Source organism: Indicator indicator, chromosome 20, assembly GCF_027791375.1.
Source record: "Indicator indicator isolate 239-I01 chromosome 20, UM_Iind_1.1, whole genome shotgun sequence".
Taxonomy (NCBI): domain Eukaryota; kingdom Metazoa; phylum Chordata; class Aves; order Piciformes; family Indicatoridae; genus Indicator; species Indicator indicator.
Window position 1 is genome coordinate 14,219,493 of NC_072029.1, and position 25,172 is coordinate 14,244,664.

At 43.6% G+C, this 25,172-nt stretch overlaps 1 protein-coding gene across 3 annotated transcripts in view; it reads right to left on the bottom strand.

Moving 5' to 3' along the window:
- Nucleotides 1-1,713: 1,713 nt before the first annotated feature.
- Nucleotides 1,714-25,172, bottom strand: part of DNAJB6 (DnaJ heat shock protein family (Hsp40) member B6) — a 57,583-nt gene continuing 34,124 nt past the window's right edge. For 2 of the 3 annotated variants that reach the window (XM_054390244.1, XM_054390243.1), the window contains exons 9-10: nucleotides 11,298-11,504; nucleotides 1,714-3,294 (exon numbers count right to left, since the gene is read on the bottom strand). In XM_054390244.1, coding sequence (XP_054246219.1) covers nucleotides 3,212-3,294; nucleotides 11,298-11,504 — 290 coding nt within the window. In that variant the 3' untranslated portion in view covers nucleotides 1,714-3,211. Of the gene's footprint in view, nucleotides 3,295-11,190; nucleotides 11,505-25,172 lie in introns of those variants that run through there. The other variant, XM_054390242.1, reaches the window with a different exon arrangement.

A 25,172-nucleotide genomic window follows, 5' to 3' on the forward strand; every position in this document is an offset into this window, starting at 1 on the left:
GCAGGCTGCTGCCCATAAGCATGGAGCAGAGATTTGGCAACATCTTGACGCTAGAAAACATTTTTCTGATTTTAACACTTACAAGTAACTCTGAGATCATTAATGTAAGACCAGTCTTTGCAAACCTTAGCTCAAAGAGCAGACTGCACTTCTCCAAAAAGTGTGAAAAAACAGCTGAATTTAAACCATTTGCAGCTTCCAAGTGAGGAGCAGGAACCTTTACCTGTGTGTATTTTGTTTGTGATTGTGTCCCCTTTTGGTTTATTTTCTGTGTATCATTTTAATCACACTGTTACTCCACTCCGTATGTACTCTACCCTCATAATTTACTTTTCTCATGGGATACTAAGGGGATTGAAAACATTTTGGGTCTCTGAGCCCAGGAGTCTGCTCTGTAAAAAATCATTTTGCAGTACATATTCTACATCATGTCAGGTCTGGATTTAAACTACTGTTTCTTTCCTCAGCTTTTCCACAGAAATGGCGTAGGATGGACAGGAATCTTTTTCCAGCTTTCACAATAGATCTCTTCACAGCCACTTAAGCCAGCATCATCTGTTATCAGCTGTGGTGTCTCACACCCACCTGCATTTTTCCTGCCCCAACACATACTTTAAGTAACCATATCATCATGCAGTCTTCCCCATCATGCAGATGGATGCACTGGGATACAAAGACCTCAGATATGTTCATGCAGACGTGGTGGACGTGGCACTACATCCAGGCTGTCCTGCAAGCAGCATCACTCCCTGAGGACAATGCTATCCCCAGGCTGACAGCCCTGCTCAATCAAGCAGTTACCCTTCAGTTAAAACCCAGACACAGTCAGGCTGAGAAGGGAGGAATTAGGCTTAATGGCCATGGGCTCACGTTTCTTCATTTCTGGGCAAGCTTGGGCAGATTCTAGGTAATTATAGGAAAGATTATGCCCATGGTTCCCTCATCTGGGCACTCTTGTTTCCCAGGAGTTTCTCCCTACGGGAGGCACAGGGGGTAGGAGCCCAGTTGCAAGCACACCAGCACCTTTCTCATAGCACAAGCATACCCTTGGTGAGAAAAGCTTCCTCAGCAATTTAGAGCCTACCTTCAAGTATGCTCTATCATCCTCCTTCAAGCCTAACAGCATCAAGACGACATTTACTTACCAAATCTCAGTCTGCTGTAACTCTCCAAGACCTGTTCCCGATCCAAAGTCACTCCTTCCTATGATGTGAAGCTGCTCACAGCAGAGGGACAGTCCTGGGGAGACCAGCCCTACACTGTTACCACCTCTCCTGCTTTTTTTAAAGCATGTATGATTTCCCCAAAGCAAAAGGAGTGCTAATGACTTAAAACTGGTACATGTACTGGGAGGGACTTCTCCCAGTGTCCTAAATGGGAGGCAATTCAAAACGTTGTGTCTTGTCCAGGAAGAATGCTCCTTGCACAGCAACTGTACAAGCTGTTTGAGGCATATGCTCCTTACAGTGAAGTTTCCAGCTAGGAAGAACCCTTCTCTTCCATTACCAGCCATTTCACACAGGGACTGCACCGACTTGCATGTGGATTTAGCACAAGGAATAACTTGGTATGCTTGTGGAGGTTCTGTGAATGAAGACTCTTCCCCTTGTGCTCAGCCTCACCTTTAACTGAAACTAAAGAGGAACAACTCATCCCAGCTGCAGTCTGCAGTACAGTGCAAGAGGACAAAGTGTAAAGGAGAATTTTCTTTATTTTTAAATATTAGTAACACTGCACAAAACAAAAAGTGGTACTTAAGTGACAGAAAACTGGTACTCAGTCTTATTTCATACTAACCACAATTTAAGTACCCTAACAGAGCTCATGTATGGCTATATATTTGCATAGTGCTACATTGGGCAACGTAAGCATTTGAAGCTAAACCATTCAGATATCAGAGACACCAGAACTTGTTACATCAACCCTTACCAGAATGCAGACTTGATTTGTCTGGTTAGCTCCTTCTTGACACCATTATGTGCATTCCTACATCTTTTAAACATCAGGATGAGTGAGTTTCTCCAGAACCATGAACTTTCAATATTGCCAGGTTTAAGTCTGTTACATCAACAGCATATTGACAAGGGGAGGACAAAAGCAACAAAACGAAAACATAAGCTGATAACTCCTACCTGGAAGTTAAATAGAGGAGGCAACATACTGACAACAAACATGCAAGTAAATGCTTAAGGCAATGGAAGGGCTCTGTACAAACTACAAGGTTAAGAGAAGCAAGGTGCCATGCACATGAGACAAGTATGGGAAGCAAGGAAGTAATCTTGCCAGAAAATTTGTATTTCTTTTAAACTGAAGATATTTTTTTCAAGCTAAAAAAATTAGTCCTGCAATAAAACCGATGCAAAATGCTCTTAAACATGAAAGTGTAAGTTCTTTGCAGAAACAGCTTGATAAAAATCTTATATGGATGCTGAAAAAAATGTTTGTTATCTAGAACCTACTCAGCAGAAACAAAGACCAGTTTTGAAGTAGCACTTAGATCGTTTGTCTCTAGGTTCTGAAAATAAACTTTTCAAATAAGGAATGATTTCACTACACGAGTCATGGGGAATCAGCTATGCTTTTAGGAAATCAGTAGGAGTGCTTACAGGAGACCATCGTTACACTAAGGTTCTTAAAATCAGAGGATATAACTTCATGATACAATTTTAAATGAAGGAACATTTTAATAGCAGGGACAAACCTTTGCTGCCCAGCCTGGCGAAGAACAACAACCATAAAAGTCACTTATGAAACTTGCATAAATTACCCTACCAGAGCTCATGTCTCAATCCCATTCCCAACAAGAGGGAACAGGACTCTTCTTTCAACAGGCCTGATGTCGATGCCAGAGTGACCACACAAAACAGGCATTTGCACAAGCCTTTATATCCCACAAAACAAATAAACACTAGACTAGAGTCATTTTAGTCTCAGGGAAGGAAGAGGTAAGAAATTCTGCTTTCCAATCTTCAAAGGTAACACACTTCTAACCGAGATCAGCCTTATTGGAATTCCCTAACCCATCTGGCAAGAAAGCCACTCCATGAAACTAAAACGGGTAACATAGTGCAATTTTAGTACAGTTTTAAACATGAGTCACTTCCTTGCTAGCAGTGTGAACAGTCAAAAAATATACACAAAAGAGGTGTGCTCAAATGTACCATTAAGTTGTCATTACTATAAAGGTATTGGCATAGCAGAGAAGTCCATTTTAGTAACTCCCTTTGGTTGACTTCTTCTTCTTCTGTTCCTCTCTCTGCTTCTGCTTCCTCCTCTTGCTGCCTTCTTTGTGTCCTGAGGAAACATGGCTTTTAAAACACTATTCACAGCATTCATGGACTTTTCTCTCTAGCAAAAGCACACATTATCTGAATGGTTTAAGGAATCTTAAAGAAAAGGTCTGGCTTTCTAATGCATTTTCTTTAAGTGATCATATCCACTACCTCCCCAGCTCTACTATATATCCCTTATGTAGAATAGAAAGAAAACACTATCAATCTTTGAAGTTTGAAAAGCTCTGGAGAACTTTCAAAATACTTCAAAGCCATTCAGAAAAAGCTTCAAACTTAGAGCACATGCAAAACCAGAATAATTTTCAATACGGAAGCGATAAATAAGACTTATACAGCAGGAGCCATTTAAGTACTGGCATTTCCTGCTCACAGTAGTCAATCACCACAGTATTTGCATTTCCACTTTAAAACTAGGGAATGCCAAGAATCCTGAGTAAATAAGGTGCTCGGTGTTTACCAATAGGCATTTTATATGCAGGTCATCAGCCTGTTCATGCTTAACTATGCACCATAGGTTATATCCTACTGCAGCTCCAATGGTGCATGGAAGCATTAAGTTCAAGCAACAATTATTTCTTACAGGTTCAGTAGGCACAAGCTTTCAGGCATGTGATCATCATCCCAATGGTTTCCTACCCTCCCCTCACCCCCAAAAAAAAGGTATGAAAAACAGTTCTTGGTTGGCATCGAGCCCTTTCCTCCAAACCTGCAGTAAACTGCAACTCACTCACTAACAGACTTGCACAGACAGTGAACTGTGCAGAACCAGCACCACATCTATCCAAGCGCACTTACAAACCTTAAACTCAAAGCTATCAAACACTTCACTTAGGTAATCATTCTGTGATGCTCTGAGGGACCTTTTAGTTCAGCAGTGCTCTGCCACTGGGAATCAGCACAGTTTGGTGAAGGGGGCCAGCACGGAGCAATGGAGCTCCTGCAAAGCAGCTGAGAAGCAGGGCTGGGAGGTAGAGGAACAGCTCAGGAAGGGCACAGCAACCCTGTCTGGAAATCTTTTTCTTTCCCTCTTTCTGTCTGCAAGCAAGCAGAGATGACCCTGATGAAGCTGTGTCACCATCATGCCTGGTTCTCCATCAATTTAGTACTAATGCAAAATTAAGATGGGAAAAGGAAGTGGTGAGAGGTCAGAGGAGTATGAAGCCTTGCTATGACGGGTTTGCTCCTAATCAGAGCTCCTCCCAAGGGCAATTAGGGTTGTGCCTACAGCAGAAGTTCAGTTCTTCAGCTGAAATTTAAGACTTAGGCAGAAGCACAATATCATCTTTGGGCTAAAATCACTTGAGACTTTATCTCAAAGGCTTGTGCATTAGAGGAAATACACTCCCTTGTAACAAAGGGGAACTGTTCCTAGGTTATCATTCTAGCTCCTACGCTGTATCAACAGCATGACTTCATCTTTTGCAATCACCTGAGTCAAGCAGCAGGATATTTATTTAGAAATTCTGCCACAAGTGATTAGCCTGCACTAAGTTAGTGTGGAAACCAGTTTTATTGTTTAAGGAAGAGAATAACTGGCAGTGCTTTGCAAAATTGCAGATGACACTGTTTTCCTCACATGCTGTCACCCTTCTGAGCTACAATCCAGTCCTGAGAGACACTGCATGAACATCTCCTAAGAACTCCATTCATGAAGTTAACTTAAATGTCAGCCCTTCAGTCACCTACATATCATCAAAAATAAGGATCCCTTAGCATTTTGTTTACTGCTGTAAGGCACACAGCCCAGAAAGGCTCAAGCATCCCCTTGCTTTCCCACAGAGGCCAGTGGAGACAGAAGAAACATGCTGACTCTTGAGAGTCAGTCATCTGAGGGGTGTTATTCAAAGGATACTTGTCTTTACTGGAGGGAAAATCAGCATCATATCAGCTGATCAGTTAGTTCATGCAATAACTATGAAACATTAACACAGATAATTGGGAAAGGATCATTAAACCCTAACAGGTTATTACCTTCATCATTTTCTCATTTTTCATTCTCAAAACAGCGTCAGTATTTCTATTAGGCACATCCAGGCATGACTGCATTTGATACTGTTACTTTATATCATAATACTATTCTGTTGCTGCTGCTGTTGTGGTTTTCTGCAACACTCCGTTTTCTTCGAACATTTGAGATTTTTGAAAGAAATTCTAACAACTCTTCCTTGAAAATACCATGAGACCATGTAAGTTAGGACTTAAAATAATTCATTGTCTTACAAATGAAACAATTCAAAGGTTAAAAAAAAAAAAAAGAATGAAGATATTTAGGCATTTGACAACAAGGTCTCCTACAAGCCTCTGGAAAGATAAGGGTGAAAAGTGGAAATCTTTCAAGTGTTATCACTGACATACACAGAAACGGATTGGCCGAAGTAGGAGATAAGGCTCAAACACAGCATATTTCTCAAGAGAAAACTGCTTCGAGCCTGCTGTGATAAATAATTTCACTCTTGACCATATCCTTTTCTAACCCCACTGAAGAAGAAAGGATGGGTCGAACTTTGCCAGGCTGTTAGCTTCAGTGATGCTACGCTGGGTGATAACAGCCAGAAACCTGACCCAAAGAAGTGAAGCAGCTCCTAGCGAAAATAAAAACTGCTGGCTAAAGAGCCAACCCTTCGGTGCTTATTTCACTCAAATACTTCATCCAGCACTAATTGAAAGCATGTTTAGCTGCCTTGGTTATATCCTAACCCCAAAGTCATGACAGAACAAAATCTGAATTAGAAAGCAGCGGTCCCATTGCAGTTTGATTAATCTGCAGTGAACTGGTGCCCTGGTGAGCTGCCAAGCATCACGAAGCAGTCATGGAGACTTCCCATACTCAGGGCCTGGCTGAACTGGCTTCAGTCAAACAGTTCTGGTCTCTGAGAAGGGCTTTTCAAATTTCCACCATTAAGAGTAATTGTTAGTCATCTCATTACATTAAGACAGAAAGTCTTAGGGAAAGGTGGAGGGAGAGAGATTTCTGACAGCTTGCCCAAGTTTTGACAATTAGAGTCACTCAAATGCAGACAGGTATCAGCCTCACTTGGTATGATCTTGCTTTTATCAGCTGCCAGGAGCAGAGATGGGTGAAGCAAGAAGCCACACCATTTGGAATTACACATGGTTTACAACCTGGATAATTCTTGTCTAAACCAAACAGCATCCACTGACCTGCTTTTCCCATTTCATCCATTCATCTACTTCCAGAGCAACCATAAAGAGCACAGAGGCTATTTCAGCTTTCAGAAAGCTGAAGGTTGAAACCAACTTCCAACAATGCTTAGCAGCAACTCCCTCAACCACTCAGCAAGGACCAAGACAAACCAAGAAGCCTCTCTGCTGCATCCCAGGCTGGCTTTTCATCTGTCTTTCTACTTCTTTGTCACCTGCACCTCCCTAAGTCACAGGTTTGTTCAGTCACTTGGTCTTGGGTGACAACTGTAAGAGAGGTGTGCACATCAAGTGGCTGATCCGAAGGGCCAAGTGTCCCAGGGAAAACACTCCTCCCCAACCCATTTGTGGGAGCCTACTTCTTCCTGCCCTGCCTGACACGCGCCTGTTCTACCAAGGAGCAGAATGTCGCCACAGGTCTGCTCCACCTTCCTTCTGCCAGCACAAAGGAGCGTAGGAGTCAGCAGAAGGAAACAAGTTCTTCAGTCACGACTGATGATTAACATGCAGCCTTCTGGCTTTGTTGCTTCTTGACACACAGCAGTCAGTAATAAAAGCCACGGCCTAATTTCTGTACATCTCCTGCAAAGGTGATGGCTCTGCTGGAGCCTCCTTCCACTTGCAGGCTCTGAAGCACTGAGGCTGGGGGTGGGGGGGATTTATGCTCTCTGTTCAAGTCCCAGAGAAAATGGTTTTCAAGATTATTAACTTTTTGGTGCCATTAGTAACTTTTGGCAGCCATTCTTTTGCCCTCCTTCAAACCATGGAAGTAGCTGTGGCTCCAGCATGCACACAGAGCTTTAACAAGGCAGTGGGGCATGTGTGGATTGGGTTTTGTAGGGGACTTTCTCATTTTCTGCTCTTAGGAATCTCTCTGTAGTTAGAACAATAATCAAATATTTCAAAGGTAGCTAACTTCTGAGTTGCAGCCACCATCTGTTATTTCAGACTGACCACGTTTGCATATACTATTGTAAGAATTTGCCCCAGATCACAGCTTCATTACAATTTCATATGTGTGACTCAAGTTACAATTACAGCTTTACACTATACTTTCACATTGCCTCCTTCCAGCCCTAGCCACTGCCCAGCACACACCACAAACTAACCTATTAATTCTTTCAGCGCATCCTCAGCTCTCATCCACAGAGCACTGAGGAGACAGAACTCGCCTTTACATGAAGACCTGAGGTGACAAAACATCCCACCCTGTCTAGGTATGCTGCTCCACTGTTTAATTATCCACACTGTTAAGGGGCAAGTTCTCCAGTTTCACTGGCCAACCCAGTGATGTCATTCCAACTTTGATGTTTCAGGGGACTGGAAAGCTTGAACAACTTGGGGCCTTCCTTCACGCTTGCTCACCATACGACTGTCAGTACCAATTCTGCATAGAACTGCTACAAGAACATATCAAGCCAGATACAACCTGCTTGCCTGCCATTAATTAAGGCAACACTACTACTGAATAAAGTCCAACATTTTACTCCCACATGGCAAGCATAAGCTTGCAAGGCTATGCAGCCTTGGAAGCCCTTCCATGTGCAAGCCAACCACCTTCTACAGGAAGCTACAAATGGCTAATGGGACATTCTCATACTAGCAGCCAAAAAACCATGCATGAAGACAGCTCTAGCTAAGCCAGGGAACAACCAGCCAGCTTCCAAATCCAACAGTCACTCTTCCCACCCCCTGCCTGCAGAAGAGTACAGTTCTGACCCTGTCCCACTTGCACACAGCTACAGCCAGGGGATGTGGAGCAAAGGCAGCATGAGCTCACTCCCATCTCCACACCTCCAGCATTCCTCATGTACTAGATTTCCACAGAAAACAGCAGCCTTGCTTTCTGTTCTCTTTCCATCACAGGCTCAGATACAAATACGTGAGGGAATGATAAAGTAATCAGTTTGGATAACCAAGCATATTGATGTTAGTCGTTAGTAAAGTGTAATTCAGGAAACTGTGTTGGTAAAAAGGAGACTGCATTAAAGGTGAATAAAGTAAAAATAGCTCAACTGTCCACAGAGGAATCTCTGCCAGATGAGGATCAAGATTAGTGAAACTAGTTCTTTCAAAGTGGTTTCCTCTTCAGGGATGCCAGTGGATGAAAATGCAGCAAAGATGAATTATTAATGTTGTAAGTTGTGAGTTAATACAAGGTATTTCATTCAAAAGGAAGAGCAAACCTTGCAATATTATCTTTCAAATAAGGATCTTTTGTATCATGTATTTTTCAGTATTTTTAACCATTAAACATTTAAACCATTCTTTCTACATAAAGGTCAAAACTCTCAAATCCAAAGTTGTTTTTTTGGTTTTGTTTTGGGGTTTGGTGGGATTCTGGGTGGGCGGGGGGGGTTTGGGGAGGTGGAATAGTTACCACCATTTCTACTGCTAATAGCTGCAAGCCCCTGGCATTAATGCCACTTTGACAGCTTGGCTACCACCAGTCAGTCATACACCATATGATCTTGAAGAACATTACTTGCAGTATCTGTATCTTATTTTAAAAATATTTGTTTGGAGCTAGAGAACTGTTTGAGATACGCAGTGACTTCAGAGCACAAGAGCTGGAGTTTATTCTAAAAGGCCATTATGAAACCAGGAACAGTACAAAAGCCAGAGCAATTTCTACTAAAACAGTGTCAGTGTTAGATGGAGAATCAAATTAAACTCCAATTTCTTAAATACCCACTGTAAAGCCTGAAAATCCTGACTAAGGAGAGGATTCATCTCACTTCTGGATATTGGTTGCCAATCTAAACAAGTTGGCCAGCCTTCCTCCTTGGGCTCTAGAGAAAGCTGGCCACTTCCAGAGGGATTCCCACCACACAGACAAGATGAAACCTATCCCCATTTCCTTCACTTCAATTTGCTACAAGTTTATAAATGAAAACAGAACGATTCCCATTCAGAAAGCTGGGAAAGCCATTCCACTGCAGGTGAATCACTAACAGCTGAGGATTTGCTTGAGGTGCTCTAACTGGGACAATATCTGAAACTGCCATGCAGTCTCACTGCCAAGGGCCACACAGCAGTGGTGGCAAAACCATCTGATTCGAGGTGGAACGGTGCCCAGTTTGAGGCCATTGAACTTAACTTTATTTTCCACTGAACCATGGGCTTTGGACCCAGGCAGAAAAGATGCTCCTCTTCACCAACGCTGGCCTGTGTCCGCACGGCAGCTGTTGCAGTGATCAATGAGAAGCCAAGCAGGAGCAAGTAAGTGGTCTATGTATTTACAGAGCTGCACTGGTGAAGCCTGCTTGCAAGGCAAGGCAGATGGCAGAGGTGAACACCCATGAAGGAGAATGGCATTACTGGCCAGGGCTCGTGCACAAACTTCCCAGGGAGGGATTAAGACACTCACGTAGGTTTTTATGAGTGACTCGACCAGTCCTTCTGCAGCCCTGTCCATCAGAGGAACAGTAGGCAAAATATTTTAAGCAACAGTAAAATCTTAAGTCTTACTGCAATCAGGTTCTCACCCTGAATCTCTTATGGCAACTCACAGTCTACTGGTAGAAGAAACAACTTTGTGATTGCACAAATGCTTCTGGAAATTCATTTTCATTGCAAACTTGTGCATCTTGGAGCATAAATAGATTCACAGCAAAAAGTCCAAAGTTGCTCCAAAAATGACAAGCTTCATGTCAAACTCAGATGCTCTTTGGAAATCACTACAAAGTATTGTTATCATTGCAGAGAACCTCAAGTCTCCAAATGCAGAGCTAAGGTTTTGGTTTTGGCCAGCAGCAGACACAGGAGACAAAACCTGTAAGCCTTGCATGGGAGATTTTAGGACATCAGCCCAGAGGTTACATTCAGGCTTCTGCAGAGAAGTGTTAAACTTTTTTTTTTCCCTCCTTTTTAAATGAAAGATTCAACTTAGCCACCCCTAAAGAGATAAAACCTCCAGCAACTGACCAGGAGGAAATTTATCTGAATGTTTCTATTTTTTGAAGCTGTCAGCCCACATGTTATCTTTAGGTTTTCCACACAGAACAAAGTGTTAGATTTAAAGGCTCTTAAAGGCAGCTGAACTTGGCACAGCGCAGGTAGTCCATGAGCATGTTTTGGAGTACACTGCATATTTTTCATGTGCTGTGTTTGTGTTTACCCTGAGGAGCCTCACATGCTCACGCTTGCCAGCACTTCACCTAATCCAGCACTACTGAGAAGGGCCCTTGGTTTAGACATCCAACTAGAAAGGCATCTTCATGTTCAGAAAAACCTGTCCTGGCAGTCTTGGATGATCTTTGACCACAGGTTCAAATTAAATCAAGTAGTTATGAGGCCTTTGTTGTCCAGGATAGCCTCTGGACTACACTGCTGAAACATTACAGACATGAAATATATCAAAGGACTAATTACTTCCAAAAATAACTGGGATGATCACCACACTTCCACGTTCACCTGAACATGCTCATCCTTCTGTTAGGATTTAAGTGCCTAAAATTGCAGGTTTGAGAAATAATATCAAGTTGCTGAACTTCAACAATGAAGCCAAGCACAATTTAGGTAAAAGTAAGTGCACAGTACTGTGATTAGTTCATCTCTAAAAGGCCTTCACTTTTAAGAATGAAGAGCATTGGCACTTCAGCAGCACAACAGTATCCGCCCTGGGCCCTTGACTACCCCAGGACATTTGTGAATCTAGACTACATGGAAGCGCAAAGCTAACGCAGGATGAAGACACACGAGCTGCCATTTATTATCTACTGGAGTGCTAACATTAAGTCAACACACAGCAGTAACCTCTTGCTTGGCTTTTCGGGTTGGGCTTTTGACTAGCTGGTGGATCCTTTTCTGCACATTTCTCATCAACATGCTTGTGCACACCTGATAAATAAAAAGGGGTCTCCAAGCTGCTTGTAACCCGGCTTCTATCTTGCTCTTCCACCTCATCACTATTATAATGATAGGCGTATCTGGGGGAACTGGCAGGCTTGTGGGACTTCAGCAGGCGAGGGTTGGTCGGCTGGAAAGGCAGGGCGTGCTGTCCTCTCCGTCTGCACTCCTCAGCAAAGGCTTCTTCATCTGCCTCACCTGCAAAAGCAAAGAGTGCAAGAAGAGTGAGCTGCGCCCAAAATGCTCAAGTTTAGCCTGAAGAAAACTTAAAACTGGGCTGGAAATTGAATGTCACAAAACACTTGGCTTGCCTGGGCTCACAGACAGTCCTGTCTACCTGCTGACTGGGGAGTGTCTGGAGTAGAAAGCTCCATCAATGGCCTCTCACCACACTCAAGCCACTCAAAAAAGCCAGCTAGACATGACAACTCTGGGCCACTGCTTCCTTTTTCCCCAAAAGGAAAAGGTGAGCAAGCCAAGCACATGGCTCTGGACAGTATTTCTGTCCTGTGCAGAGCATGTCATCTCATTCCACCCTACCTGGACTGTCTGCTTAGGAAGGGTTAGCCCTGCTCAAGAAAAGGCTATAGCAAAAGGAGGGAGAAATACCCAAGCTGGCTATAGGGATGGTGGGAGAAAAACAAAGCCAGTGTGGGTTCAGAGAGGCTGGATGCTGAATATCCATAGCTGGAAGGGCAGTAGAGAAATGTGAAGGATCACATGAAGATGGGAAGCCAGGTTGAAAATGTAAGAGGTGAGCAGAGTCCAGGGAGCAAGGCAGGCACATACAGCAAAGGTGAATGAACACAATGGCAATAAAACCCCAATGTTTGTGAAAGTATGAGAGATGAGGTCCTCCAGTCACCCTCATGCTGTTTGGCAGATGACACTTCCCTTTGCTGCAGAAACCCACAGTACCACCAATGCTGCAAATCAGCTAGCATAACAAAACAAAACAAAGAAAACCAGCAAAACCACACACTGGAAAGCAAACAGTAAGATAACAAACACAAAAGCCAACCAAAGACATTCAACAGGGAAAACAAAAATTGGGGGGGGGGGGGGAGGAAAAAAAAAAAAAAAAGAGGTGAGAAGAAAGGTGTGTACCACATTTGTCTCTCAAAGGCTTTTTAAAGTTTCATTAATTCAATTACTTAAGCACTTTTAATAGAGCTGATGAAACATGGCGTCATTTTATTTGCATCAAACGTGGTGTGTCACATTCTGGAAGTTTTTCCTGGGATGTGGCCGGCATCAGCTGCTTCGGGAGGGGTGTGTGCCCTCAGCTAACGCCTGTGCTCTTAGTTCATGGCTGGGAAATGCTTTGAAGATGGAAAAAGCACCACGCATGCAGTACGGAAGCAGAGCGGCGATGCCCGCTCGGTGGTGCGCACCAAACCACCGACACTCTCAAACACAACAGGGCGAGTTGTCTTTACCTTGTAATCGAACCTGGGGAGACGCTTCTGAGGGCATGAGGAAAAGGAGGCAAGGTGTGTTTAAGCAGTCATTTCACAGGGCAATGCGGCACCCAGGGCCTCGCTGGGGAAGAGGAGGGCTCCAAGACATACCTCAAGTCATACCACCGTGTATTTGAGCACCTGATGTGCTCGGACATTATGCAGAGGGGCCCTTGTCCCAGGTGATTAAAATTATTAAATGCCCGTTCCCCTCCCCCACCCATGCTTTTTTACCCTGGATTCTCCTGCACTTCTGGAGGCACAAGCAAACAAGACGAAAACACAAGCGATGGTAACACCAAGGCCTTCTGCACTTCGGCACTGCCTGCATCACATCAAAATCAAATGCCGTGTCCACGATTCTCCTTGGAGTAGGAGAACGCTGGCAGATGACTTCTTCCCCCTCAGAGGGGGCACAGCACTTCAGGTACAAGAGGTGGTGGGCAAGGAAAAGCTCAGGTGCAGAGCTGGCAGCATTCCCCATAAGATGCTGTGGGAGTTCACATGCTATAGGAACAGCACTGCAGCATGTATCAGTCTGATGGTATCAGATCTTTGAAGGTGAAGCCTATAAAATGCCACGAGTTAACAAACTCCAAAGCACAGCAAACCTATGCACACCAGATGCACACACAAAACCCAGACAAAGAGAGTTAACCTAACAAACTACAGTGTACCAGCAGCAGGAGCTCCCTCTCCCCACAGAGAAACAGAAACTGCATGTCTTCCTTCTTGAATAACTCAACTCCTAACTATGCTAGGGATCGATCTCAACATCTTCAGTCCAATTCAGGTGGTGTGGAAGGCATGGTTAAACACTAGGAGAATCAAAATACCTTCCTCCTCCCTGGTGACATACCCACAGCATCATTGCGTGCTGGCCCTCTTGCACCTCCAGAAAAATCATTTGTACTTGTTCCTGGGCTCTCCAAGCCTGCTCCTATCTGTCCTTTGCCCCACAGCAGAGCCTGCAGGGGGATGCAGAGCTGCTCCCCATCACTACATAGGCAGCATATTTTGCAACTAAATCAGAGAATCATAGAATATTTGGGGCAGGAAGAGACCTTTACAGGTCATCTAGTCCAACTCCCTCAGCAATCAGTAAGGACATCTTTAATCAGATCAAGTTGCTCAGAGCTCTGTGCAACTTGACCTTGGATATTTCCATAGATGGGGCATCTACAATCTTTCTTGGCAGCCTGTGCCAATGTTTCATCAACCTCCTGGTAAGAAATTTCTTTCTTATATCTAGTCTGAATCTCCCCTCTCTTTTAGTTTAAAACCATTACCTCTTGTTCTGTTACAAAAGGCCCTGCTGCAAAGTCCCACTTTTCTTACAAGCCCCCTTTAAGTACTGAAAGGATTAAACCATCTCATTCACCCAGAGTCTTTCAGTTTCACCTCTTCCCCTACAGACAAGTTGTAGTTCAACAAATAACAGTCCCTGAAATAGTCCAATTTTTATCCCTTTCCAAACTGCAGGAGAGTAGAGGGACACCAGAGATTAGTTAAGTGCCACACATAACATCACATAGCTGTGGTTCAAATATTTAATTCTCTATGTCCTGTGGTCAGCAGATGCCACCAATTTCCTGAGCACCTTTTACACACCTTGTAAAGCAAAAACTCAAGTGTCGTTTGCATCAACTACTTTCTCTTGTTCTTCATATTTAAATATATTTGAGCCAGACTCAAAAAAAAAAAAAAAACACAAAAAAACCCCCAGCAGTACCAATTGCAAATATGAGACTTGAAAAAAAATTTACTTTGGGAAAGGTCAGTCACAGGCCACCACCACCCAAAACTGCTTTAGTTGCGTCAGCAGCAGTGTTGGTCCTAGAAAAGACTTTTAGGAAGACTAGTTGTATGGAGGGAGGGTCCACTGCGAAGTCCAGTGATGGAATATCCACCTGAGAAGCAACTTTCAGGGTGCTCCAAGCATTGAAATGCCCTTGGTTTCCCCCACAGCTCCTTCTTGCTGTTTGCTGTGCCTCTCAGCCAGCACACCCACGTGAGAGCCCAGGCAGGCGCACCGTGAACCAAAGCAGGGGACTGACCCAGGTTAAAAATAACTCTTTTTGCAAGCTTATTTTTAACCCAGCTCAGTGCCTGGATCCAGCTCATCATGCAGCCACCCCAGCTGGGGCAAGGAAGGGGGCAATTATCGGGGGCTGTTGGATTCAGCATCCAGATTACAGTGTTAAGAAAAAGGTCTTAGTCTACTAATGCAAATAATAATTAAAAATCTTGAAGTTATTTCACTTGCAAAACCAGTCTGGGCAAGTTACATTTCTAAGGGTTAGTCCTGGAAATGAGGGATTCAGCATCACTTGTAATATTTAAAAACAATAATTATTTTTCTGGTGCATCAGGTTCTCCTAAACAAAAAGCAGCTTCTGGGGAAAAAGAAATCAAACACGAGCTGTAGCATCCATAAAAGGTGCATTAGGACCAAAACCTGCCTCCTGCTCCAAGTGAGCCTTGGGCTGGAAAATAATTTCTGGTAACAAAATGCTGCTGTATGGAAGGGGGAAACATGGATCCCTGCACCTGTAATTAACCAGTAGAGGGCAACATCGGCTGTCGTGAGGGGCAGCCTTATCAGCAAGTCGCTGCCAGCTCCTATTGTGTGAGTAACACAGAGATTTGGCATGTCTAAGGCAAACTGTGAGTACAAATCTTGGACTAGGTGGGTGCTTTACGTGAGCCACCGGATGCACCCCGGGGTGTGTGTGTGCTCCTGGAAAACAGAGATAATGCACAGGAATGAAAACACCATGGCAGAGGATATTCCAGGTGAGGTGGGATGGCTAAGTCACAGCACACTTCACACAGAAGCAGCCCTGCATTATTGTCAGCATGACTGATTTGTGTTACATTTAAGTAACATCCACGTATGTCCTGGAGCTGAGCTGAATCCTACCAGGAATTCAGTAGTACTTAATGGCAAGATAGTAATTAAGAGAAACATACCAAACAAACCGGGGTAAACATCCTGAGGATATCAAACCACCTATTTACCATGTCACTTCCCATGCAGGAAGAAGTGGAGCCTTCATGGTTCCCACATGGCAGCCCTACTGCTTGTGTGCTATTTTCTTACACGCCTAACCAAGAAAAATTACATCACCAGGATTTTCCCCTGTGTTAAGAAACAAAAAGCAGGCACACTGGTTCACTTACTCCAAAGGAAGGCTTCCCCGAGGCTGCACACACAAGGACCTTCCTGTAACCAGCATTAGGAGAAGATGCAACTGGTGAGGGACACCTGGCTGTATCTAGTGACACAAGATGGCTCCAAGCTAAGCTCCAGTAAGTCAGTTTTGTAAGGATGGCTTGCAGGAAACTTACTGCATTCAAATCTTCCTTGAATGATGGCTGGCAAAGTGTCTTTCTAACTAATACTTTGAGACTTACAAGTGAAGAGGTGGTGTGTTTTCTGAAGCTCAGAGCAGGACACTGTACTGCTGCTCCTAGAGAAGACTCCAGTGGATGCCTGATGCTACATCTGAGCTGCTACCAACGCTGACTGACAACAAAACCAGAGTGCAACAGGAAAAACCTTCACTTGACGACTTCTCTGCTCCTGTGGGAATTTACCCTGTGCCTACGGAGGGCACTGGAGTTTCTGATGACTCAGCTACATCCGCAGCTGCTGGGGAGAGCTGAGCTGTGACCCAAGCAGTGACTTAGAGAGAAAGCAAAAGCACTGAAACACACTTATCTGAAGTTCATAGCACTATGAGGTTTGCAATCACTTGATAAGACTTTTGTACTGATCAACTTTTCCTCTGCGGCAGCAGCTCCAGTATTAATGTTTACCTTAGCAGAAGATACCAGGGTTCTTCTGAGAAGTTCAACATCTGCTGGGACAGATGTGTTAGAGGAGGCTGTTGGAGCCAAGACCTTATTTAATGGAAATGACCTGGATTGCTCTGGGCTGAAAAATTCCTGGAGATTAACTGGTTCTTTTGTTTCTTCTCTTAAAAGCTCCGTATCTAATGCATTTTAGCACAGAGAAAAAAAACTCTACTAAAATACAGAAGAAAGTGGGAGGCCTCTCATTTGGGAGGCCAAACTTCAAAGTTCAGGAAGTTGCCAAATCATCACTTTCTTTTAATTTCTGTTGGGAGTGAGGGATGCTCACTGTAAGATACCAAGCCCAGGGTGTTTCCCAAACCCACATGTGCACACATAACCCTTACACCCCTCCTGAACTGTAAAGGAAACACACTCAGCCAAGAAGATACTCCCTCACCATTACTGGAGGCTGTGTTGAGCAAGTTCTTCTGAATAATTGTTCTTGTTTCTAAATGCCAGGAAACACAAGTACTGTGATGCTTAGCAGGAGGAGTTACAGAATCAACTTTCAGCCTGTGCCCTCTTGGGTTTGTCAGATTCCACACAAACTAAAATTTGCTTCAAATCCTCTTTGGAACATGTCTCTGAGTCTGGCAGGGACAGCCTTTAAAAAAAAAAAATCTCTCTCCTGTTACTCGATGTGATGCTTATGAGAAAAAGCAGCTATTTTAACATCTACTGATAAAAACAAACACAACTGCTCTCAAAAGCCAAAAGAGCCTTGAAATCACTCAGAAACTATCTGGGGAATGCTGGAGCAGCTGTCCCATTGCTTCCAGGGGCAGAGCTTTGGTAAACTGTAAAGGGAGTTTATTTCAGTGAAGTTTATCAGCACAGGATGAGGGACAAAATGTCTCACAAATCAGTGGCTTTCACCAATTGTTGGCAATCATTTTGCTTCCAGAGTAACTCTCCATTCCTCAGTGCTACTGAGAGAATGAGGAGATGCAGGGCTTCCTCTGGTGCAGCAAACTGATGTCTGAGACATCCCTCCTGCAAAACCTTGGGAATACTGAGCTGAAGTGGTGCCCCGAGTGCTCAGCTGGTTAGAAACTCGAGACACAAACACTGTCAGCTCTCAATCTGCACTCTCCGCAGCAATCCGGGGGCATGTCTCACCTCATCCTCTCACTATCTTACACTCTGTGCTGGCTCTGACTGCACATCTTGGCCCTCACCAAGATTGCCATGCTCACGTATGCATTCAGTTTCCCTGCTCCAAACAAAAAACTTGTAGTAAGTTTACAACTTGGGGAATTTGGACCAGGCTTTGACAGGCCAGGACCAGCACTACTCTCTCTGCCATGGGAGCAGGCCATTTTCTGCAAGGGGGAAAACACTCCCCAAGAGGCAGTGGTGGAGGAGTCCTGGGAAGTGATGGAAAGTAAGTGGGTGGGACTTGGGAAAAAAGACAGAGACCAATGGAGCAATTCTTGCAGTGCTATTTCTGTCCCAGGAGAGCCATGGCTGCAGCACATCCAGTATCCAGGAAAGGGCAGGGCTTGGTGCTTTTTCTCAGCACACATAGCAATCCTCTAACCTCCTGGCTTTAAAACTGGCAATGGGCTTACTCCTTTTATTTTTGCCCTTGCATCCAGCTGCTCCGGTGCCAGCTCGCACCGTTCCTACCCAGCGGCACAGGGCAGGGGCAGGGAAAGCCCCGCTCTGGGTTGGCTCACCCTCCCCACCCCACAGCAACTCCCTCAGCCTTCGGATTTTCTTCTTTTTAGCCATCTGGATTTTGCCTACCACCCCCATACACGCCCAAGAGCCCCATTATATTCTGTATTCAAGCCCAGCATGTACCAACATGAATCCTGCATTCCCAGCACTCTGAGCTACTCCAGAAAACTCTGTTTCACCACCAAGACAGACCAACCTGCAACCAGCTGGGAAAATTAAAAGAGCCTACACCATAGGCTAACTACAGTGGCACTGCAAGCAGGTACTTGGAAAAGAAATGTCATCATGATGTTCCTCTGAGTGGCTAATGGAATCAAGGCTAAAGCCACTTCTGTCTGACCGTACCAGGTGGCACAGCTCTGCAGTCTGACAGATAGATAGAGGAGCTGCTGAGAAAGCCTGGATTTGCCTCATCATTGCCAAAACTTTCTGATCAGGAGATGCTACGTTAAATGCATCGCCCCACATTAAATTTGAGGGCAGAGAGAAGTGCAGGTTGAGCACATCCAGGCTTCTGCAGTTATTTTTCTTCTGCCAAAGCAGGCCAGGACATCCGTACAGATTACCCCCAACTCTCTCATCTTAAAAGATTTGGGATGTGGGAAATGCAAACAGTAGGAGGTAACACAAATCCCCATGTTTCCAGCAAGCAAAGAGATGACCCCATTTGCATGCTGCTGCTCAAAGTCACTTTTAATAAAAGACCTTATCACACAGGGTTTTATTCATTTCTGCATGAATTTTGAAAGGAAGCAAAGAATGAAGACTGAGCTCCACAGCTTGACATATAAATTCAAATTAGCAAGATTTCAAGCTCAGGATTGGAACAAATGGACCTGATTTTTAAACAGCAACTGAGATTACTTTAAAGATGGTGCTTTCTGTACTTTCCAGGGTCATGTCAGATCTCTACCACAGCTTCCTGTAAGTCATAACGTATGTCACTGTGCTGCTGTGCTGCCTGCCCTGAAAAAGTTACTCAAAGGGCTTCTATCTTTGAGGCTTCTTTCCCTAATACACTTCCTAAGTCACATGTAGGCGAGATGGGGCTCAGATCACTGTAACTGTCTCCCTCTCTTACACAGCTCCTTTTACTCCAGAACTGGGATCCCTAACAGCAAAATACTTGGTGGGGTTCAACATCCAGAGTTTTTTATCATTTCGCCCGTATTTCATCCCCAGGCAAAAATCCCTGCAGGTTTCACCTCCACTATGAGGAAGCCTCACAATTCGAGTTTCACTTTGAAGCTGGATTTCAAGCGCAAATCAAAATTGTACTGAGAAAAAACGGAAGAACTGGTCCTTATGACACAACTTAATACTCACTGCTAGAGGAAAACAAATAAATAAAAAAATCCACAGTGCAACTACATGCGGCCCAGCCAGGCCCTTCATTGCTTACCCAGAAACAGGGTGCTTTCCACTGGTGTCTCCTCTCTCCTTGTGCCCAAGCAGAGCCCTGTGGACCTTTGCACCTCTCGCACTCGCTCTCCAGAACCAACCAGTGCCAAACGAAACGGCCCCTTCACTGCCACAACAGACAAAACTTTGCTTCTTGCCTTCAGCCTTCCTAGGAGCTGCCACCACCAGGGCAGATCAGACTGGTTTCTAATTAGAAAACTCTCCAGGCAGTATGCAAAGTGCTCTTCTCTCTCAATGAATGGATCTTTATAACTCTCGTTTTTTAAAACAACACGTGAAAGTATCAAGACATCGTATTTCCATTAGTGGCCCTCACTAAAAGGAGCATCTCCAGGGCAGTTCAGAGCAAGCTCTAATTTACAAATTACAGCTTTGTTACACATTTTTCCATTGCTTATCACCTTTAAACCAGCCTTCAAAACCTTAATGCACAGCGAATCCAGTGTACCATAAAAGAAAATACATATAAAGCAAAAAGCCATGCAGTTAAATTTAAAATGAAAACAATTTCATGAGTTGCTTCAGAAAAATGTGATTAATGCCTTCCCCAACTGTTTTGTCAACACTTCCATAGTAATTTGGCAAAAGCACAAAATCACCAAGTTTATATTTTCATCAAATGGCTATTAGGGCTGTTGAAAGCTCACAGACACAAGACAGTAACAGCAAGCTCCACATTTTATGCTGCATTGTCCATGCTCAGTTTCTAAGTGCTCATCTTTTCAGGTTAATAAGTTAAAAAATATTCTCCCTTCTACCCTGAGCCTTAAATATGACACCAAGGGTGTCATATGTTAATTATAAAAAAACCTGAGGTACTTGCCCTCTCCAATTATATCCTCAATGTGTTATTCACTCCTCATCCATCCCTGCACTACTAGGACTGAGCAAGCAAATCCCATCTCCCACACATCCCTGATTTACAGAACTCCAAAGGTCACCATCTTTCCATTGACATACAAAGACCATCATGCTTTAATCGACCCTGAAAATGACACATGCTCACAGTAACAGGACACCTCTTCTGACAGCTCAGGAGGTTTGAAAGTGTTCTACAAACCTTCACTGCAAAACCTAATCCCATTTTCAACATCCTCCTGACAACCAGAGCACTAAGCTGCCAGTGGTGTTCTGTTTGATAATATTGACATGCTAATGGAAGTCTGAATTAAAAAAAAAAAAAAAAGAAATATGGTTTCGAGTTGACATTCAATACTGATTTTGACTAAATATTATATTTAATTAGGAAGCTGCACAGCAGCCTTACAGGGGTTGTAACTCCCAAGCTGCACCACTTTTTGTTGCTTGGCATCTCCAATCCATCTAGGGAACTCTGAAAACTTCCAAACAATCTTTCTTCCCCACCCACAGTCAACCTCTTCAGCCTGTGCCTGAAAACCCACCATGGTTTAGGAACACAAGAAGTAGTTTTTCAAATCCAATAACTCCATGTTCATACATACAAATGTACACACAAACATACACAAACATACATGGATCTACACATAAAGAGACTGCTTCATGTATACTGCTCAACCTGAAGTACTGACCAAAGTAACCAAGAAATGGAGAACACAGAAGTTACAATTTTCTCAGTTAAAGAAAACAAACACCAAACCAGGAAGACGACTACCATCCAACAACAATCATACTTACAACATCTTTTGTGCCTGGGAACAGTACCGCAGTCAGTTTACAGGCTTCTTCTGCAGAGATCCAGTGGGAACAGGGAACACTTACTTCAGCAAGAGAGCTTTGTGAGTTTTGAGAACAGAAGAAGGGTTTGAATAGCAACATTAGTAGCTGCCTGGTGTACCAAGGATGGCCATGCATCTCCTGGGAAGGCCACTCCAGAGCTGCTGCCCTTGCCTGGACTGATGGCTGTTACCATCCTATGTTGCTGCAGTGGCCCCATTCCACCTTCTCTTTTAACACACCTCTCAGATCCACGGGATGAAGCAACAAGGACAGTAACAACCATTTCCAAACGTGGTTTCTGGGGCCAAAACAGGAGGACCAGTATTTAAGAGCTACCACAAAGGCACAGAAATTTCAGAGCACCACATTTCAGAAAGGAGCAAAGAACATCTGAGTGCTGAGGCAGATGTGCCCATGGTGGGATGCACCCACCAAAACTGCGTGACAGGACAACTTGATGCTTGAAGTTGCTGTCATGAGCTTCTATTCAAAATCACAGATCATACAACTGTTTTGATTGGAAAAGATCTTTTAATATCAAGCTCAACTGTTAACCTAGCACTGCCAAGTCGTCAACAAGCCATGTCCCTCAGAACCAATCTATACTACACATCTTTTAAATACCTTCAGGGATGGTGACTCCACCACTTCTCTGAGCAGCCTGTTCCAATGCTTTCCAGCCGCTTCAGTGAAGAAATCTTTTGTAATATCCAATATAAAACTCTCCTGGTGCAACTTGAGATTACTTCCTCATCCTATCACTTGTTACTTGAGAGAAGAGACCTGACATTCACCTCACTACAACCTCCTTTAGGGCAGTGCCTCCTTTTCTCCAGGCTAAACAACCCCAGTTCATGGAGCTGCTCCTTGCAGGATTTGTGCTCTGGACCCCTCAACAGCTTCACTGTCCTTCTTTGGACACACTTCAAAGCTCCATGCTCACCCAGGGTATGGACATATCCACATTTCCTGTAATTCTGTAAAGCTTTTCTAAATATTTGGCTGCTTGTTAGCAGATTCATTATCCCATGGTATAAATATTTGAAAAACTAAAACCAAATCATCAAAACCAAAGAGATTGGAACTGTTTAACTACAAAGACAATTTTCTACACCTAGTAGGCCAAAGTGCAGGATCCAGCAAAGATAATCCACCTCCCCCTTGAACACTAGCAAAGTCAGAATCTTCTCAGAAACACTTGCTAAGAGTTTTACTCAGTCTGAAGATGTCAAACTTCATTTACACTACAGCATTTCTCCTCAGCCTTGTAAGATCACTATTGCTCTCTTTGTGGGGTTGAAAGTGTCCTGCAGTCAGCACTGCGGCAGACAGAAAACCAGAACAGATGCACAACAGTAAGACTGACATTCACCTACATTTGTTATTATGCAAGCCAGCAACTGACATAAAAACTCCCAGATTCCACACCTTTGAGAACATTTCATCACTTGTTAATTACAATTCTGACCTTGCCTGCACTCTTGGTACTAGATACAGCTCAGTAACTCTGCAGAAACAATCTCCTTTGGCAGTAATTTTTTTAAAATACTGACTAAAATAATTAACAACTGGTTTTCTAAAGAAAAACTTGCTTACTCAAGACTGAATAGTGAACTGGAAATAAAATTAAGCAAGCAAGGCAGTAACTTCACCTTCCACAAGGTAAATTGTTAGTAAAATCCTTCATAGCACTGAATTTCTGTGCAGAAGATTAAACCCATCAGTAAACCTGGGCTGGTGTAATACCAATATGCAAGACATTGATGACAGTTGAGCTAACACCTCAGAGTGGCCAATTCTATCAAAACTTCAATTAAAAATTTGAGGGCTTGTATTTTAAAAGAAGATTCATCAGAACTGTCATGAAGACAGCAAACTGGCCAGGCTTTGACCTCTGTTAGCAATATACCATCTGTCCTATGTTAAAGTTGCAAGCTTGGCTCCAAGCCACTTACAGATCCATATTCAGCACCAGAGACACCCATCATCTGGGAAATTTTGCCTCCACACCCATAAAACAAAACAGTGACCTGAATTTGGAGCCTGGTGCGAACAAAGGGCTGGCTTTTTGTTTCAGGAGAAGCTGGAAGGCGTAAAGCAAAACGCTCCAACAGCTCTCATGAAAAAAAAAAAAAGCTTTCCACTATTGGAAACTATTCTGTGCAGGGCAACAAGCACCTCCCTGCAGCAGAGTACACAGCACGGGCATGAACTCGGCTCTGTTATTTATTCTACAAGAAGGGTTACCAGGGATGTAGTCGTTGTCATCTATAAACATTTCGGAAGCAAAGCACACACATGATCTCAGAGCCAGTGCTGGAGGAGAGGGAAGAGTGGAAACCACAGAAGAGTAATCAATTAATCTTTTGTTCTTCATTTTGTTCATCAATAAGAGCAGGCAGGCTTAAACACCTGTGTCTTTTCAGAAGAAATGTTTTATTAGCCTGAGTTGAGCTTCTTGTTTTAAGGACTGATTACAAGAAGCATCTTCTCAAATGATTCACTGCTTTGGAAAGCACTTTAAATTCACTTTCTGTTCTATGACACTTTTCAAGACAGAGTTATATTAACGGCTACAGAACTGCTATGGGTGGCATTCAGGACAAATCACTTAACTTTAGCTTTTCACACAGGACTATCTTCCAGTTTTTTTAGGCTAATACTTCCATGATAGATCAAAAGCAGTCAGTACCAGTGTTTCAGAAATGCTTTAGATAGCCTCCCTTGCAAAAGTCATGTACCAGTAGAACACCTCAAAAATATGAATGTGCATGGCAAGCACACAGGATTTTCTTTTTACTTAGCAGCTTCTAATCTTCACCTCTGGAGCTGAAATTAAAGTCTCTCAAGCTCTGCAGTCTATTGTTGGTGAGAAGACAGCAGATGTACAAGGGCTCACTGTAATGCAAATTCCAAATCAAACTTCCTGGGACAGTCATCCCTGCCCTCGCCCTGGTTTCTCATCACTAAACACCCAATTTGTCCACTACAATAAAGCAGCTACTTACCTTAATAGATCCAGAAGTCTTGTCCCACATGAAGTCCACTCTCAGCACCTACACATCCCAAACTGGATGCTTCAGGGCAAATCATGAGGCAATAGTATCTGTGCCCTAGATGGCATGCGTTGTCTCCTCTCTTCTCAGCTATCCTGCTTCCTCAGCACCTCCCAACATGCAAGGTGGCCCCCACGCACCACCCCAAATATCCCTCGAATTATTTTATCACAAAAGCACTCCCAGTCTCAAAACTATGATAAGAGGATGTCATGTGCATTAACGTTAACATGTCAGGAGAGGGAGAGAAGCAGCTCAGGCACAGATTATGAAGAAAAGCCCGAAGGAACAGTGTGTCCTGTGTTACATCTTGATCTGTCTCCCAGAATCCTGAATTTCCACTACTTCTTTGTAGAGCCCAAAAACTCATTGCCACTAAATTGTATTTTTCAGAAAGCTAGTCTTTTAAAACTCTGAAAGGCAGAGTGACTACTTCTCTTGGCAGGTTCTTCCAACAGCTAAATAACCCATGTGTTAAAAATGTGTGTTTACCTTCTCTTTTGAATTTGTCCAGCCTGATACAAATGTTTATACCCTTCTTCCAAACAAGGTGACCTTTAATATGTGCAGTTGCATCTTACTGGCGTACCCATTTTTGTAGAATCAAACTGGAATTTGGCACACCACCCTCTGGCTGTAGCAGCACCTCCCTTGCCTGCACTGTCAAGGAAGCAAGCCTCCACAGC